The sequence below is a fragment of the Solanum pennellii genome, chromosome 1 (assembly GCF_001406875.1).
Source record: "Solanum pennellii chromosome 1, SPENNV200".
Classification (NCBI taxonomy): domain Eukaryota; kingdom Viridiplantae; phylum Streptophyta; class Magnoliopsida; order Solanales; family Solanaceae; genus Solanum; species Solanum pennellii.
Genome location: NC_028637.1, coordinates 101,829,177 through 101,847,227, shown reverse-complemented (window position 1 = coordinate 101,847,227; position 18,051 = coordinate 101,829,177). Strand labels below are relative to the sequence as shown.

At 34.9% G+C, this 18,051-nt stretch overlaps 1 protein-coding gene across 3 annotated transcripts in view; it reads left to right on the top strand.

The window, feature by feature from the left end:
* Positions 1-18,051, top strand: part of LOC107007780 (nuclear pore complex protein NUP160) — a 22,730-nt gene extending 4,679 nt beyond the window's left edge. The window contains exons 6-27 of one of the 3 annotated variants that reach the window (XM_015206550.2): positions 481-566; positions 2,039-2,143; positions 2,243-2,340; positions 3,041-3,161; positions 7,022-7,204; positions 7,313-7,505; positions 7,635-8,209; positions 9,764-9,926; positions 10,605-10,864; positions 10,945-11,132; positions 12,512-12,588; positions 12,704-13,029; positions 13,202-13,270; positions 13,358-13,637; positions 13,777-13,905; positions 14,187-14,295; positions 14,386-14,451; positions 14,550-14,685; positions 14,778-14,885; positions 16,684-16,824; positions 17,438-17,611; positions 17,698-18,051. In XM_015206550.2, the coding sequence (XP_015062036.1) occupies positions 481-566; positions 2,039-2,143; positions 2,243-2,340; positions 3,041-3,161; positions 7,022-7,204; positions 7,313-7,505; positions 7,635-8,209; positions 9,764-9,926; positions 10,605-10,864; positions 10,945-11,132; positions 12,512-12,588; positions 12,704-13,029; positions 13,202-13,270; positions 13,358-13,637; positions 13,777-13,905; positions 14,187-14,295; positions 14,386-14,451; positions 14,550-14,685; positions 14,778-14,885; positions 16,684-16,824; positions 17,438-17,611; positions 17,698-17,739 (3,629 nt within the window). In that variant the 3' untranslated portion in view covers positions 17,740-18,051. Of the gene's footprint in view, positions 1-480; positions 567-2,038; positions 2,144-2,242; positions 2,341-3,040; positions 3,162-7,021; positions 7,205-7,312; positions 7,506-7,634; positions 8,210-9,763; positions 9,927-10,604; positions 10,865-10,944; positions 11,133-12,511; positions 12,589-12,703; positions 13,030-13,201; positions 13,271-13,357; positions 13,671-13,776; positions 13,906-14,186; positions 14,296-14,385; positions 14,452-14,549; positions 14,690-14,777; positions 14,886-16,683; positions 16,825-17,437; positions 17,612-17,697 lie in introns of those variants that run through there. The other 2 variants (XM_015206549.2, XM_015206551.2) reach the window with 2 other exon arrangements.

The window sequence follows — 18,051 nt, the reverse complement described above, 5'->3', positions numbered from 1 at the left end:
CCCCCCCCCCCCCCTTTTTTTTTCTTTCCTTTTTACCTTTTACAGCTAGATAGCTATGCAAGAAGTGCCAAAAGCTTCCAACTGAGCCCTGCGCAACTTTCAGGGTTTTTGAGGGGGGAGGTGTTTGTTTCTTACATTTCCTTTCTAAAAGCACATGCAAGAAAATTATTTTCCTTTTCCTTTGCTTTGCTGCAAATTTTCCAAGAAGTATCTTTCTAGCTACTTTATTGACATCCAAGAGAAGCCATAGAAATTAGAAGTCGTGTCTCTAAACTTTGGAGTCTGTGATTTGGAGAATTAAGAGGGAGAGGAACATCAAGTTGTTTAAAGGATAAGGTCTTCTCTTTCCAAATTGTGAACATCCTGCTAGTTCATACTTAATTGGCTCAGTCTAGCCATTTTTTCTTTTGCTGTTACATAGGGTTCTTGGTAATGCTTTCAGCTTTATATAAAAACCTCTTTACTTCATTTTTCATTCAGGATCCACTTTTGTAAGGATATGTGTGGGAAACGACCACAACAATCCTGATGCAATTCCTATGGCAGTACTGCAAAAAGATGATTCGGTAAGTCCTTTCCTAGTTTATTTACGTGTTTTCTGCAGATCCTCATTTTACTTTGTACTTTCTTTTGTATCAGTTGGGTACGTACTGCATACTGCTTGTTACCCTGAAGACCCTTTCCCCATATTCTGCGTAGTAGTGTAGTTATGATTGAAAAAATACCTGTGCAAACAGCTACTCAAAGCAAGAAATCACTCATTTTTCCTGTCTCATACTTGCTTTTGCCTTGTGCACATAAAGTTCTGCAATAACCTCCAGCTTACATCACATATGTGCTTTTCATTGACAAGTAAAACAAGAAGACAATATTGTGATATGTACACTTGCTATTTTATTTCTTTTAGTCATAGAAACCAAAATTGTTCATGTGTGCTTCTTGGGTTGTGGGGGTGTCTGTCTTCATTTTTTTGGGCATCTTTTCTGTGATTTGGTGCCTATTCACCATTTTGGCTACACAAAGTTCGCTGATTTAGCAAGTCAGTTTCTTGTAGCTACGTCATCATGCTTGGTTACGGGGATGAGATTGCTCATGCACCCAAAACATTTTCTTTTAATAGCTCTTTTTGTAAAATTGCAATATCATTTGCGAAAAAGTATTTATGTGTCTTCTAGCATAAATACCAAATCTTGTTTCCTTAAATGTTTGAACAAATGTAGCAGAATTTAGAGGAGTTCCATCATTTTCTTTGGTAGTTAATATAGTGTTACCTTGTTTTTCGGTGGTTAATATCTAATGCAAACCTCCGTCAATGTGATATTATTTGGTAGTCATCAAGAGCTCTATAGTTTTTCGTTTGATAATTTGACTGGTAACAAGTATCCTTGAATTAGAAAGTACTTGTTAGAGATGGCTACATTTGTCCCCGATAGATTAAGGGTTTCCCTAGGAACTTGAATGGTTTAGGCTATTCCACCTGTTTACTACATTATATCGCAGCCAAAATTTGGGGAGGACATTTGCACAATGATTTCAATGTTCATATTTTGTTCATTTCAATGACGTGTCTACGGATCTCAAAAGCAGGGTGTTAGAAATGCTAGACTTGTTTCTCATTATTTGTGTTAAGGGTTCCTAAAGCAATGTTAATGGTCTTGGATAGTGGATTTAGATGGACCATATGGAGTAGAGGTGGCTCTCACCACTGATAAATGGAGTTTATTCCCACACATTCTATCTGATTTCTTGTGCATTCTCATCATTTATATCGTCCTGAATCGATCGACCGGCCGAACAAGTTATTAGGTCTGTACTTGTTCATCATAACTGGGACTAATTCTTGTTTCTTGCAAGTTTTTAGTTTTTTCCCTCCTCTTAGCTTCTCAAACAGGATGTTTTAGAATGCAGATTGTTCAGTATGGCTCACAGTAATGTTGGTTGACTTGCTATGTGCTCTACTGTTGGATTTTCAATTTTTTGCTCTTATTATGCCTACAACTTTAGCGTTAACTTCGACTTGTTTCTTTGGTTATTTAAGGAAGTTGGCACAGCAGTGATCTCTTTATATAACCTTTATCTCAGTACTGGGGACAGAATTAACTTGTTACTGGATCCTTCAACAAAAAGCATCTCGTTGGAAGAGGTAAACAGTTTTATTGTAGGTTCTTCTTTTGAAAAAGAGCAGCTTGTTTTAGGGAATCGCTGCTGCAAAGTATGTTTGCTTACTGTTCTTTGGCCTCAGGGGGACCTCATTGATATAAAACTTACTCCAAACAAGTTGTGGATACTCAGAGAAAATGGATTGGTCATGAAGGAGTTGTCTTGTCAAAATAGGAATGAGTAAGTTCTCTTTTTCTTGAAAGAGTATGTTTCCTGTTGCCTGGTCTGAAATAGTATATGATAGCTTTCTGAACATGGTCTCATTGTATATTTTGTCTGGTAGATGATGCAGATTCTCTTATACACGGAGCTTTTCAAAATATTAAAAAAATTACTTGCCTTCAGAAAAAAATATTTATTTTCTTGAGTAGGTAAAGAGATTGTTTTCAGTTGAGCAGTTTTGCAGATTCTGTTGAGAATATATTGTGAATAGACAGTGTGCTTTCTCTAACAACTTAAGCCTTTTGATGAGGATCACACACGTCAACAAAATCCTTAGGAAGAAATGGTGGTCAGCCTTGTCTAGATTTTGTTTCCATCTCACCATTTTTTTTAAATATTTAGATTGTATGTACAAAGAGTGCTCATTATTTTGCTTAAAAGGTCGATTATTTCTCTGGGAGAGGCTGTTGTTGGGAGGAGAACATACTGGTTACTGATCAGAATGAATTGTTTCTAATTTGTTTCATATGTTTTCTGCTTTTTTTATTAGGATTGTCATCTCCTATGCATTCATAGTTTCTTTTATGTTAATAAATGGACATACTGGTCACTGATCAAAATAAAAAAGATGCATGCTGGTACATTTACATTGTCTGCTTCTTTCAATGGTTTTGCATCTTGTCTTTGGTACTACCAATTATCTGATTTTTCTTTTCAGGGAATTAGCGCATTGCTATTCTTTACAGGATGCATTTGTTGCTGAGCAGCTGTTTCAAGGCTCTGAAAATTCGTCAGATGATCTACTTTGGCTTTCTCACACAGTTTTGTCATCTTCAAAGGTGCTTTAACAACACAATTTTTGTCTCTCCATGTTGATATGTTCCATTTTGTTTTGGAGTCATTGCCTTTTCCGGCTGTAGTTGGTAACATTTCTTCTGGAGCTAAATTTTTTTTTGTATAAACATTACAAACATAACTTCAAAGTATTATGCAGTATCTTAATTATTATTTTTTTGAGAAGGTTAACTGGTAATATAAATAAGAGAAGTACACCAATAGTGTGCTCCTGTAGTAATTACATCAAAAGTATATAGGAACAGCCAAAATAGATCTATTACCTATGTTATTCTGGATCCTTAGGTACGGTATGGATACTTTAAAAGTAATAGGTTGCTTAACAGTTCATTCTTAGACCTTAGAAGTGAATGCTCTTGTTCTAAAAATATCTCTGATTTCTCTCCTCCAAATTGTCTAGCAGAGACAATCTTCCATCTCTCCTTGTGTCCTGAATGATTTCCATCTCTATTCCAACATGCTAAGACTTCTGCAGTATCTTAATTTCATCAATAAATGTTATTGATCTGTCAGATTAAGCATGAATACTATTGCTAGTGAGCGGTATTTCCTTTGCTTACCCCTTTTTATCTTCAAGTTCTTGATTTTTATTTATTTTCTATGCTGTGTGGGGGCAGAGGGAGAGGGTTCTTGTGAAACCAGTTGACTGTTCTGCACCTGCTAACTAGCTTACTGGTAGTGGTCGAGTATTAACGAGTTTTGCATGAATGGGAAACTACCTTATATGAGTCAAATGGGTAAGCTGTCTCACTTTAACGTTGCGTATAACCTGAAGATTTTCTTGAGGTGTTATAACACTCCTGCCTTCAAGTCAGCATTTTTTGAATTAGGCAACTTTATATTCACATAAAAGAACTCATCAATAAACTGATGAGGGTTGGCTTTACTAACCCTTAGAATGCCATCATACTCAAAATCCAAAATGCATACTTTCAAAAATTTACAATTGGCTTATAAACTCCACAAAGCTATCTACTACCCCCACTGAATCTTGCTTACACCAAAAATACAAAAGACTAAGGGCATCTCCAACCTTACACTTTATTTTGCTCTCTCTATATTTTCAGACAGCTAACTTCAACCTAATTCTCTATTTTACTCTCTAAAAAAACCTTTTCTCTCTAAAAAAACCTGTTTCTCTCTCCTCAATATTATAATATTATTTCTATTTCTATTTCATTTTCTTTTCACAATATAATTCGTTCTTTCTTTTTTTTTAAAAAATAATCACCGTATATAATTTTCAATTTTCATGTAATATAATTTTTTTTCAAATTCTTTTATATAAAATTATATTTAATTTAAATTTTAAAGAACAACTACGAATAATCGAAAAAAAAATCAACAAGCACCATTGAATCACAAGCACAAAAATTCTATGGATCATACACAATTTTTTTTCTGAATACACTATTAAATCTGAAAATGACCTACTGGATTACTAAATTATTTTGTTATTTCAAAAATTATTATGTTATGTGTTATATTGTTATCTTGTATTTAAATTATTATGTTATGTATTGTATTTTAAAATTAAAATTTCATCTTATTATTTAAATTTTGTGCATTCTTTATAATGAACAGTAATAATAATAATCAAATTATCTCCTTTTTTTTAAAAAAAATATCAAATTATCACTTAAAGTGATGAAAATTGAAAAAAATATTTGCAATATTGTTAATCGAGATGAAAGTAGTACATATTAAATAATATATTTTTTGAAATGTTGTATTACATTTAAAAAGAATTACAAAGATTAGAAATTTAATTAGTAGCCTTATATGGAAAATAATATGTTATTTACAAAATAATATTAAAATAATGAAAAAGTGAAATAGAGAGGATGAATAGTAGTTCTCAAGTCTCTATTTACTCTCCAAATATAGAGAATGAAGAGTAAAATATAGTGGGGTTGGAGATGGTCTAGACATCTCAGCTTGATCTCCTGCCTTCAAGTCAGCATGTTCTTTAATAATTGATTTAGTAGGAGGTTGTATCATAAATGACATTTCACGAAATTGCTTCCCTAAATTTTTTGCAAGGGTGAGAATTTTTGTTATTATCTTAACATATACCAATGAGTGATCTCATGATCTAAATAGCTTATTGCCAATGTTACAAATAAAATGCTTATTAGGCAAGTGTTGTAGCAAAAAGCTAGCAGATAAAGAACAAACAGAAAGAAGCTGATAAATAATATAGAATGATGACTTGGAGTGAAGTATTGACATTTTTTTTTCTAAGGAGAAATTTGCTGTGCAGTTGGCGAAGGTCTTGAATCCAAGAAGTATCTGCAAGTAGTCAACCTTATCTGCTGATGTTGAGTTATGTTTAGTTGATATAGTAGTTCAAGAAATTGTGTGATTTAAGCTTCACTTTCTTATAGAAGCATACAATTCTTAAGTTTCTTCTGTTGTAGCTTGTTATATGGCACCTAAGGGTGTGGTCTAATGGTCAATGAAGTGAGTGCTCACCTTGGCGACCAGGGTTCAAATCCTATTGAGGAAAAAAAACACTTGGTGATTTCTTTTTATGTGCCTAAGCCTGGTGGGCAGACTTACCAGGTGTATGTGCTTGTAGACCTAGTATATATCTGATGGAATAGTCGAGGTGCGCGCTAGGTGGTCTGATACCACTATTAATAAAGAAAGGTTCCTCGTGAAAGTATACCTATCAGCAAGTGAACGTCACAACTATCTCTATTCAATAATACTTGTTTTGCTGCTAAACCAGTCGCTTAAGCTTCCCAACTTTGTCAAAACTTCCCCAAGAAAAATAAATTTTAAGTGCTAAGCTGAAGCTTCTTGATAATCAATAATTCTAGTTTTGTCAGTTAACTACTTTTAGCTTGGGCTACTTTTACTCTGGATTAGTAAATTCCTGAAGTGAAACTGTCTAGAAAAACAGTCTTGGCATCTTTTCCTTTTTTTTTTTTTGAACTTGGTAACTTTGGCTAGGCATCTTTTCCTTGATCAATAAGTTTTTTTTTTTGACAGGTAGCTCAGTTGATATAATTAGCTCATTGAATGGATGTAGACATAAAATGAAGAGTAATTTGTGATCTATAGCCTCTAGCACTTTTAGTCTACCAAAACATTTACCTATAGAAAGTATATTTAGCTTTAGTTCTCGCAAAAGCCTATTATTTATGTTCAACAACAACAACTAACCCAGTGTAGTCCCTATCATCTATGTTCATTATTTTAAAAAAAAGCTTATCATTTATGTTACAGCTGATGCTATCATAAGTATCATTACACTATTTACCCTTGGTGAAGAAGTTATGAGTGAATGGGAAGAATTTGCTTGCCACATCCTAAATTCCCCGAATCCTCAATCATTTGGTTCAAAGGTGTGGATATACTCACTGTGAGAATATATAGTATAGTTGGTAGTGCAGCACACTCCTTTTGATATTCCAATAGTGCATGTTATTGGACACTGTCTTTTAGATTTCGGTCCCACAATGGATTCTTTGGGCATAATATTGTTTTTTCTCTGTGTACATGATTATCAAGTAGAAACCACCTGAGTAGTTTGACAATGCTAACTGAGTGGATTGGAAGTGCTTTCTTATGAGATAGAAAATTATGATGTGTAGCCCTAGTACGAACAATCTCTGATTTCTAAAGTTTCTAGTTTAGACGATGTAGCCTACAATATTATGTCACGTTAATCCCTGCTGAAGTATATGAAATATACATTGCTTAAAATAGTCTGTGGGTTCTCTGTTGCAGGGAAAAACTTGTCTTTATTTACATATTATCCTCAAACTTTTGGCAAGTATATTCTTCTCTGAGTATTACAAATGGAATTAACCGCCACTTTCTGTAATTATTGCAGGATCAGATTTCTCCGTTTCTATCTTCTGTTTTCTTACATAGGTTGCTCCTTCCGGGTGTTTATCACAGAAATGTTCTTCGGGTAACATTACGATATTTTAGCAAGCACTTCACTGATTCCGAATTTGACTCTCTGACTGTGGATGGACTGAGAAATGAAATTCTGTCAGTCATTCAACACGAGGTATTTATACTTTCATGTGGAATCGTGGAGAGCTACTATTGTTATTTCCAGGTTTCTCCTATATTGTATAAATTACATGATTTCAGTGCTTTTTTCTCCTTTTTCAAGGTGGGAGCTGATAGTCCAATTTCAGTACTTCAGAGCTGGAAAACCTTTTGTACCTGTTATTTTAATAATTGGTGCAGAACTAATGTAGCGTGTGGTTTGCTTATTGATTCAGCCACACAAGCTGTGGGTGTAATTAGAAAAAACTCAGTCTCCATGTGTCGTAGTCTGGAGGACATAGAGCTTCTTGTTTTTGGTGCGTCAAGCATATGTATTTTATTATTTTGAGATGTATTCTTCTTACTTGTTTTGTCTTACTCTTGTACAATTACACATGAATGATCTTGAAAGTTCTCCTCACTTAATTGCTTTTAAATTTTTACAGCCTCAGGATCTTCCGGTGAACATGGAAATATAATATGCTCTAGGTTTGACTCCTCCGATAGTGATCTTGAACGGGAAATTCTTTTTGAAATACTGCAGTGTGTTAATACTCTCCGTCAACAGTTGGGCAAAGCTGCTCCTGCCATATTTTATGAGTCTCTTCTTAGAACACCAAGTTTATCATCTGAAGAAGTCATTCCTCGGTTGCTGAAAAATTTAGAAAGTGGATATAGCTCATCAATGGCACTCCATGTATCCGAACTTGGAACTGATGTAGCATTGGATAAGGAAATTTCCTACCACAAAAGTCTCAGAAAATTTTCAGTAGATATGTTTTTATCTCTGCACAACTTGTGCAGTAGAGCTACCACATGGAGGAGCGTTTTGCATGTTATTGAAAGCTATTTGAAATTTCTCGTGCCTCGAAAATATGAGCATAACTTGGATTCTGAAGGACTCTTCACAGTCAGCACTGCCCTTACAGTGCAGGCGACTTCTCAGGTTGCTAAAGTGATGTTTGAATCTGCATTGGATGTGCATTTGCTTCTAAGCTACATGGTTAACAGTAGCAGTCAGGTGTGTGTTACTTTTGTTTTTGGAAATCATCAATATCCATAATTGGCTATTTGGGTAGAAGTTAACATCCTCCATTTTCTACAGTTTTGGTTTTGCAGTACATTAAAATATTGAAACACCAAATTGAACTATTGCTTCAATACCATTTCTTGAATCCTAACACATCTTCCCTGTGCTCATTTAATTGGCCATTGCTGTTTGTGCATTGGGTAAGTTGCAGACATTCTTGTGAAGTAAAATTTTAGAATAGTTCTTTGTTCTAAAATTGCACTCCAGTTTAATAAAGGGTCATACTAGTGACCATGACCTAAATTTTTGGAAGCTAGTGATCTGGACCCTTCTAAACTTTTGGAGATTGGGATTTACCGTTCAAACCTTTGTATTTTGTTCAATTAATCAGCTCTGTAAATAAAATTAGTTGCATTAGGCAGTCTCACTTTTAATTGCTTTAGCAATTCTACTACTGATTTTAAGCTTCAATTGCAATATCATTCTTTTAAGTATGAACAATCAGCCTGTCGTTTAAAAATCGAGAATAAAAACATAGTTGAGGGCATAGAAGAAAAGGAAAAAGTGTCATTTAAAGCAAGATAGTGTGAAATAGAGCAGCACAAGAGAAGTAGCAGAAGACAAGGTTGATTACTATCAATAAGGTGTTACGTTGAAGAACAATGACATGAAGAAAGACAAAACCTAGAGAAGTAGAGAGACAATTAGTAGAGGAAGTGCTGACTGTACCTTCCGAGAAATCTTAGTACCAAAGTAGCGTAAGGCCTTAATTCTCTTTTCTCTCTCTTGCTTTTTTTTTTTCATTTGTTAAGTCAGATTAAAAAAGTGAGGGTAAAGAAGCATAAGAAAGGAAAAAAGTTAAAAGGGCACAGCAACCTTTAGGAAATTTGTTGTCTTGTAAAAGATGAATAGGAGGTTGTTGTTGTTCCCATTTTATGATAAAGAACCCTCTAGAAACTTGTTATGAATCAATTGGATAGAACTTAGAAGTAATGGAAGTTACATGTAATTTTTCAATTCTTAGCTCATACAGTTGTAAATATGGGATGCTTATGTGCACAAGCATACTGCGATGCTTTTTACCCCCTTTTTGTGCAAGGATAGTGTATATTTTATTTTGTGACACTAGATGCTGCTGATCACCATAATCATGGAAGAACTAGTGTTTGCGGGAACTGTTGCAACCCCTCTTATGAAATTCACAACATACATTATGATTTTATTATACCCTCAGATGTGTTAAAGTAATCATTAGACAGAAACAATTGTTGTCTTTGAAGCTCCATATATCTGTGTTTATAGCTTAAAAATAATGAACTTGGATGTTATTTTCTGTATTAGATAATAATTTTCCCAATTCCAGATACTTCTGCAAAGAAGATAACAATTCAACATCAATTTTGTGTTTGTATGGACATTCTTATTTTCTTTAATGTTGAGTTAAAAGAATAAGCTTATGAAGCTGTTGGAGGCTTTTGATATCAAATAGGATTATTGTGCAATTTGTCTTTGACTATCAGGACTTCAAATGTTCTCTTTTTGCAGATTGGCATGTTAGAGGATGAGGTTTCGAAAGTAAAACTTGAGTTGGTTCCAATGATCCAAGAGGTTATTACTGAGTGGCATATAATCAATTTCTTTAGTACCACACCATCTGAATCTCCTCTTCTTGAAGACTTCAGCAGTCAACTTTCATCTTTACAGCTTGGTAGGTGCCACTTCTATTCTGATGTAAATCGATAGGGACTGTCTTAGGTCGACTGAAGACTCATTGCATGCCAGAATGTATCTAAGCAGACTCAATGAAACCTCTAGGATCTCTTCTGTGGTCCTGGCGGTCATAAATGAAATTTGAAGGACCGTCATTTGACTGGAAGTCGATGCCAATATTATTTGTTAGTGGATACAGTTTAAAGCTGTAAAAAAGTTTTACAGAAAGGGTATACCATCTTGAGGAGCATTGCAAAAATTAGACCTTCAGTGGGAGGGTAGTTGCAACTAAATTGTGACACTTATTATTTCAGTATTATATCTTCTTATATCAGAGTGATATGCGTGGAACAGAAAGAAATTTTATGATTGTGTTACGAGATAAATAAGTGTTTATATCTAAATTTTTGAGTAAGATTGGTGACTTCTACTGCTTATTTGTCTGCAGAATGTATGTATAATCATTGCAAGTAGAGAAATAGGATACATGTCGAGGAGGTTTTGAGCTGTCTTTTTTACTTTTTCTTTTTGATGATTTCCACATCCATGACATTTTTTATTATTTTTGTTCTTTTTATGTGTTTTTGATCTCCCTTTTTATAACTGGATTGGTGATAACATTGTTTGCTTATCTAGATTGATTGTTGTGGCTTTACATGTTTAGTTATGTCTTCAGATGGAAATGTTGATCGGAGATCATGGAATGAGAAACTTGGTAAATCTGAATTCACATTGGCCTTTATTCTGTTACTTGGAGGTCATAGTGGGCCATCTTTTGGACATCTTCCTGATCCCAACAGTCTAAGTAAATCAGTACAAGAATTTGCTAGCTGGATAATGTGGGGGAGAACAGAAGCAGAACCATCTGTTTTCTTCAGTCATTCGATAGGTCTTGCTCTGGTGTTGCTTAGACATGGGCAATATGATGCTGTTGAGGTAGGTTGCCGTCATTTTCATTTTACTCTACCCAATACACTTCTTATGATCTTACTGAAACAATTTGTTTGCGTATCCAGTATGTACTCAGTTTGGTGGATACTTATTCTCGCAAGGAGAAGATTTGCCTAAGTCTTCAGAGCGATGGTGGGGAGTGGTCCACTCTGTTGCATCTTCTTGGTTGTTGCTTTATTGCACAAAGCCAACGTGGTTTGCATGGATTAAAGAAAGAAAGGAAAATTTCTGAAGCAGTGCGGTGCTTTTTTAGGTATGTGTAGGTTTCAATTAAAAGCATCTTCGTGTTACTTTTATAGTCACAGCTATGAACTGGAATATCTGCAAGAAGATTGTTTACAGCTACAGGTCACATCTAGTTTTTAGTCTGGGGAAGGCATGAATGGTATGCCGTGGACCAAAGGGTGAATTTTTGTGACTGAAAATAGGAGAAAATTGTGATCAGGAAGCAAATTCAGTAGCCAAGTAGAAGATTTGAACGTTGAGGGCATGAGGGTAAGATAAAATCAGAAGTGAGATTATCCAATGGTGACTTTTGATACTCACAGTAACTGTGGTTAGACTTATTGCTGCTTGGTAAAGTATGTCCTGACAGATTTGGCATTGCTAGAAGACATTTAAGATGCTTTGCCTTCCTGGGAGCTGATAAGCTCTTTGTAGTGCTTGCATCTTCTTGATTCTTTTTGTTAATGGTATCCTTCTTATTTCATCAGAAAAAAAAGAGAGACGACATTTCAGATACTTCAATGCATCACCGTAAAAACTGTTGGAGTGCATTTTGATTACGAAGAGAACAAATAGGAAATGGGTATCATGGTCTTACAGTGAGAATCTGGACTTTTGTTCTTTCTAGTAGCCTCCACAGGTTTTTCAGACAAAAAGGGAAAAAAAGATGTTTATAATCTCTACTAGCTTCTGTAACTTATAATTAAATGACCTTTAAGTGCACTTCTTGATGCAGGCAGCATAGGTACTTTTAGTGAAAGATGGTAGAGTGAGTAGAACCTCTTTACTCCCCCATAACTTTTGGTATGGTATTCTGACAGGTCAAATTTGTAGCCAACAACTCAATCTGACTCTGTAGAAAAATCTAAACAGAAGAAGGAATTTTGGAGAATTGTAACATTCTATTATTTTGCATATCTCTTCTTCCTTTTTCAGGTAAGCAATAAACAAAAAGGAATTCTTGTTCAGGGTATAGCTAACCATATACTTTTCACTTGGACTTCTTCTTTTATTGTGGTTGGGGTTCACTGTTCTTGGTAATAATTGCTCATCTTTGTTGTCCCCTCTCACTTTACAAAAGTTGAAGAAGTAAAAAATAAAAGAATTGTAGACTAAATATAGATTTAGAACAGTGGAGTTTGGAGTTCATCTGTATATTAGATTATTAGGTTTAGTACTATCCATGTACTACTGTGATATAATACAAAGCTAGAGCCATGACTTCAGATACACGACACACAGTAAAATTAGAGCCTTTTTAAATTTGGATTGCCATGACTTTTATGCATTCTCATTTCTTGACTTCTTGTGTGGAAATTTTCTTCAAGTGGTACTCAGCAAAAAAATAAAATAAAATTCTTGAACTGGTTCTTTTATGATCACACTGGTGTATGCTTATGCTCTCAGAGCTGCGTCTGTGGAAGGAGCTGCCAACGCTTTGCAAAGTTTGCCAAATGAAGCAGGATGGCTACACCTTGGTTTCTGTATGTTTTTTGCCAGATCTTCTTGTAATTCTAGAAGAATGCTGTTATTTCATCTGTATCTTTGATTCTTTATATAAAAGGAAGTGAGCTTAATTCATACTGTTATGTATCCTAGCTCAACAAGTCTCACCTGCTGCTTGGAAGCTTCATTACTATCAATGGGCAATGCAAATATTTGAACAACATAACATGAGGGAGGCTGCCTGCCAGTTTGCTCTTGCTGCACTTGAGCAAGTTGATGAAGCTCTTGGATCTGGTGTTCTTGATGAATCAGCAACTGCTGTCAAGGGACGTCTTTGGGCAAATGTCTTCAAGTTCACTTTAGATCTGAACTATTACTATGATGCGTATTGTGCAATCATTTCAAATCCAGATGAGGAAAGCAAAACCATTTGTCTAAGGCGATTTATAATTGTTCTATATGAGCGAGGAGCTGTGAAGGTTCTGTATCATTGGTCTTATCTCTTCCCGTTCCATCCTTATATAACCATTCTATATTACCTGTTCTCTTTTTTACTTTTTATATGTGTTTTTCATTACATTCTTTCCATTTACACTGTTAATAATTACTTGATCGCTTACGCTATATTGTTTTACTTTTCCTTTCATCCAGATTCTTTGTGATGGCCAGCTACCATTTATTGGCTTGTCTGAGAAAGTGGAGCGAGAGCTTGCTTGGAAGGTTTCTAATCATTTCATTAACTATTAAGTGATTTAATGCTTGGTTTTGCAGCTTCACAAGGCTCACGTTAAATCTTAAAATTTGTAGGCTGAGCGTTCAGATGTTTCAGCCAAGCCAAACCCGTTCAAGTTGCTCTATGCGTTTGCTATGCAGAGACATAATTGGCGGAGAGCAGCGAGCTATATTTACTTGTATTCAGCACAATTAAGAATCCATGGTGCAACGCAAGATCTCCAACGACGATCCTTTATTCTGCAGGAGAGGCTGAATGGGCTTTCTGCTGCTATCAATGCTCTACAGCTGGTTCATCCTGCATATGCTTGGATTGATTCTCCACTTGAGGAAACTTACTCTAATATATATCCAAGTAAAAAGTCTAGGATAACCATGGAAGAACAGTGTAATTATATTCCGAGATTTATTTGTCCTTAAAAATCATTTTCTTTTTCAAACTCTCACTACATTTTTTTGTTTGGTTATGTCTCACCTATTGCCTCCTTTTCCAGCTCCTGGTAATGGTACTCAGTCTCAGAGGCAAAGGTCATATTTAGATGTTGAAAAACTTGAGAATGAGTTCATTCTAACGTCAGCTGAGTATTTGCTGTCATTGGCAAATGTCTCTTGGACTTTTGCTAGTAAGCTTGATGCCATGTCTTCCCTTGTTTCTAAGTTCTAAATTTGCTGTTTATTTACCTCAATGTTATCAAATTTGAAGCTTAGGTTTTGAGATACTCTCTGGCTTAGTATGTCATTTTGGGAAACATATATCGTATTGAAATAATTCCTTGTGCAAACTAGGGAGATTTTGTTGCTAGTCATTTATATGAAATGGAAGGTCTCAACGCAATGAGATTCAAAATTAGTTTTCCCTTTTTTGGTTTTTACTTTCCTTTGACAAAAGCTTTTCTCCTTTCAGAAATTGAGGCAGCCCCAACTGATGTGATTGACCTTTTGGTTGAATCAAGCTCGTATGATATGGCTTTTACAGTAATTCTGAAATTTTGGAAAGGTTCAGCTTTGGAGAGGTATGTTGTTCTGGGGTAGCTTCAAGAGAGGTTAGTATCCCTCCATAATTTGTAGGTTTTTTGACTTGCAACACTTGTGTTACCTCTCAGGGAACTTGAAAGAGTTTTTGCAGCTATATCATTGAAATGCTGCCCAAAGAGAACCCCATCTGTTGGGTAAGCTATTCTTGATTCTGCTTTTCAATATGCATCATTTCTGATTCCTCTTGGTACCAGCTGTTTTTCTTAACATGTGTCTGATACCTATTACTCAGGAATGGTCACAGGATGCAGAGTCTTCTTTTGACTTCATCACAGGATGAGATTGTTGTCCGTGGATCGCCTAATGTTGGTCCACCTTCACAGGAATCTAAAGGCAGTAGCCATTGGGAGACACTTGAGCTCTATCTCGTTTGTCTCTTCCTTCTTTTCATGATTAATTTTACCCTGTTCAAAGCAAATATGCTTTTCTTTTAGTTTTGATGTATGTAATGTCACTGCAGGAAAAATACAAAAAGTTTCATGCTAAATTGCCTGTTGTTGTTGCTGATACTCTTCTTGCTGCTGATTCTCAAATTGAGTTGCCTCTTTGGTTGGTTCAAATGTTCAAGGTAAGTATATATTCATTTGATAAATGAGGGCCTAAGATCAAATATTCAAGGTTATATGTCAGTGTCATGGAAAAGAATTATACAAGAATTACTTATCAAGATATATTTATAAATTTCAGTCAAGAATTGTTCCTATCATCTAGTTTCTGCATATAGTGTAATGTTATTATTCTGTTAGTTTGTTTGATATCTAAAGTAGTCCTATCATCTGAGGATGTAAAATTATTGACATTACAAAATATTTTGGGTTTTCTATTTGTGGTAAATTAAGGGATCAGAAGTTTGGGTGTTGTTCTAGTGAAAGTTCACAAAGAGATCAAAAAGGTTGAATGAGTAAACCTTGTCAACAAAGGTGTTTTTTTGGGGGGTTGGGGTGGAGTTGCTCTGGTTACGGCAGCACTCTTGAGTATTTGTGTTTAGTAATGACCATATTTATAATTCTTGCATCATTGCTATCATTTATTATTAAGATAATGAGGGACTTCTTTGGGATGGGAGGACGGAGGAAAAAAAACATCTGATTAGCTGGGAAATATCACAGCTCAGGTCAAACTAGACAATTGGTTGCTGAATGCTACCATGGATGGTTCTCAAAAGTTACATATATGTATGAATGATTTTGTAAAACGGGATCATGAACAATATTAACTCCTTAAGGTTCATTGGCTTCTCAATAAGGAACATCAAAACTTGTATGGCTTTTGATAGAAGTTGAGAATGTGATACAAAGGCTCAGAAAATTTCCTTTGTGTTTTACCTGTAAAAAGAAAAAGTGTTGATAGTTGAGGTAATTTGTGGGCATAATACTTATTTGTTTAGAATCATTAGTATTCTCACGAACTTGGTGTGATTGTAATAAAAAAATATTATCTATCAAAAAGAACTTCTGGAATATGTTGTCAATAGAAGGAACAAGAAGGGTTTTCATTAAAGCATGTTGAATTTTCAAATTAATTAAAAAAAGAATATATTGACGTGGTTATTTCTCATTCAAGATTAGTGTCTTGCAAAGTCTTGAAAAGGTAAAAATAAGTATTCATTATTATGTTGGTATATACGGAAGCATTATTTGCAACGCTTTTTTGCTCTCGGGTGGGAAAACTTATGTTGACCGAATCGGGTGCGGGTAATCCTATACATGTATGGATCTAGGGTTCAGATTTTGCATCACACAGATTTTAGGATTCAGGAGTATGGATATGAGTGCTGATACAGTTAAATGAGAAAGATTATTATAAGTTTTTGTGGTTCATCCCTCCTTTAATGATGCCTTATTCAAAAAAAGAAAAGAACAAGAGACTATTACATAATCATAAATTGATATAACTATTACATAATCATAAATTGATAAAAGATTAGAGTAGTGTCCATTTTATTTTAGGATTCGGGGTTATGATAAAATGAGTAGAGGTGATAAGATAAGTAAGTAAATGTATATTACAACATACATAAGTTTATATTTTGACATTTATTGAAGTTTATAATTAAACTCCTTGTGAGCATTTAATATTTATATTTTATTCATAAGTTATCTCGTATATATTAAGTGTTGTACTTAATGCAAATATGTGTATGTCAAACTCAAATCAAACCAAATATGATGTGGACCCCACCCACATCCCCATACTCATGTTGGATTACACGGATGTGGAAAGGAACTCTTAGCAGCACGATCCAGAATTTGTTTTGTTCTTTTTGGCTAAGTAATTTTGATTTAATATATGTTGCTTATCTTCTAGACTTCTTCAATGTGAAGTCAAGGTCTGATAATTATTTTGATGATTCTATTTGGACATAGGGTGTGCCAGCAAAAAGTGGTGGGGGAATGGCAGGAAGTGAGTCAAACCCTGCTACTTTGTTTCGGCTATATATTGACTATGGTCGTTATACTGAAGCGACTAATCTGCTTCTGGAGTACATTGAATCCTTCGCGTCACTGGTGAGTTTCTCATCTTATCCACAAAGCATTTGACGGTGAATGGTTGCTGTAAGGGTTTTTTTATTTATCTTGAATTTTTGACTGATGTTTCAGTCAATTAACCTGCTAAGGTTCAATATAAGACTATAGCACTTGTGGTCATTTGCTGTGCTTAGTGATGCTGAAGAACATCGTACTGGTATCACCTCTCTGAGAGGACTTCTCTGTCCTAATGGTTTCTGTTATTGAATAATAGTATAGGCCAAGGATATAGGGCTCTCATCTGAGGGCTCTATTTAAACACCTGATCTGTATGATGGCTATATGCATTATTGTGTACATAATTTCCAAATTATTAAATGCACTTGATGGATAAATTTAGCTGAATTTTTAACATGTAGAGATCTGTAATGACACATCCAAAGTTCTATCTACAAGTACAACGAGAATAGAACATGTGTAGGGGAGTATATGTTAAGACACTTCACCTTTATATATCAACAGCACTTCATGACATTGATTCTTTGTCCACTAGTATTATTTATGCATTATTTATTGATTGCAAGGTTAACCAATTCTATTCCTGGCTATGTGCTTATTCCTTAACAGAACCATCTGTTTCCATTACTTGCAGAGACCAGCTGATATTATTCGTCGTAAGAGGCCATTTGCAGTTTGGTTTCCCTATTCTTTGATTGAACGTTTATGGTGTCAACTTCAACAATCTATCAAACTAGGCCACATGGTTGATCAAAGTGAAAAGCTGAAAAAGTTGTTACAGGGCTCTCTCATGAACCATCTACATCAAGTATGCCTTACTCTTAAAACTAGCTTTCTGAGGTTGAATCTCCTTTCACTGCCTTAACGTATCTCCATTTTGTTTCTTATCTTCAGCTTAAAGTGGATTCAGATGATGTGATGTCTTCTGTTTCCTAGTCATTGCTGCCAGTTTTTCGATCTGTTAGCTTGCGTGAGCTATATGCAGGATGAAAATCTGCAGACACAATTTTTTAAGAAATCAGAGACATTAGCTTGTATCACCACCTTTCCCCAAAACTTGTGAGTCTAACATAAGAAACTGTGTGTAAATTCCAACTGGGGGCAGCTCATCAGACTCACACAGTCAATTCAATGAATGTATCAGGTGTAATTTTGTAAATTTGACTTGGAAATATTTAATATGTGATGCTCAAGTGCTAGAATTTCTCTTTGTGATGAGCGCTAAAACCTAGTTTATAATTTAAGAAA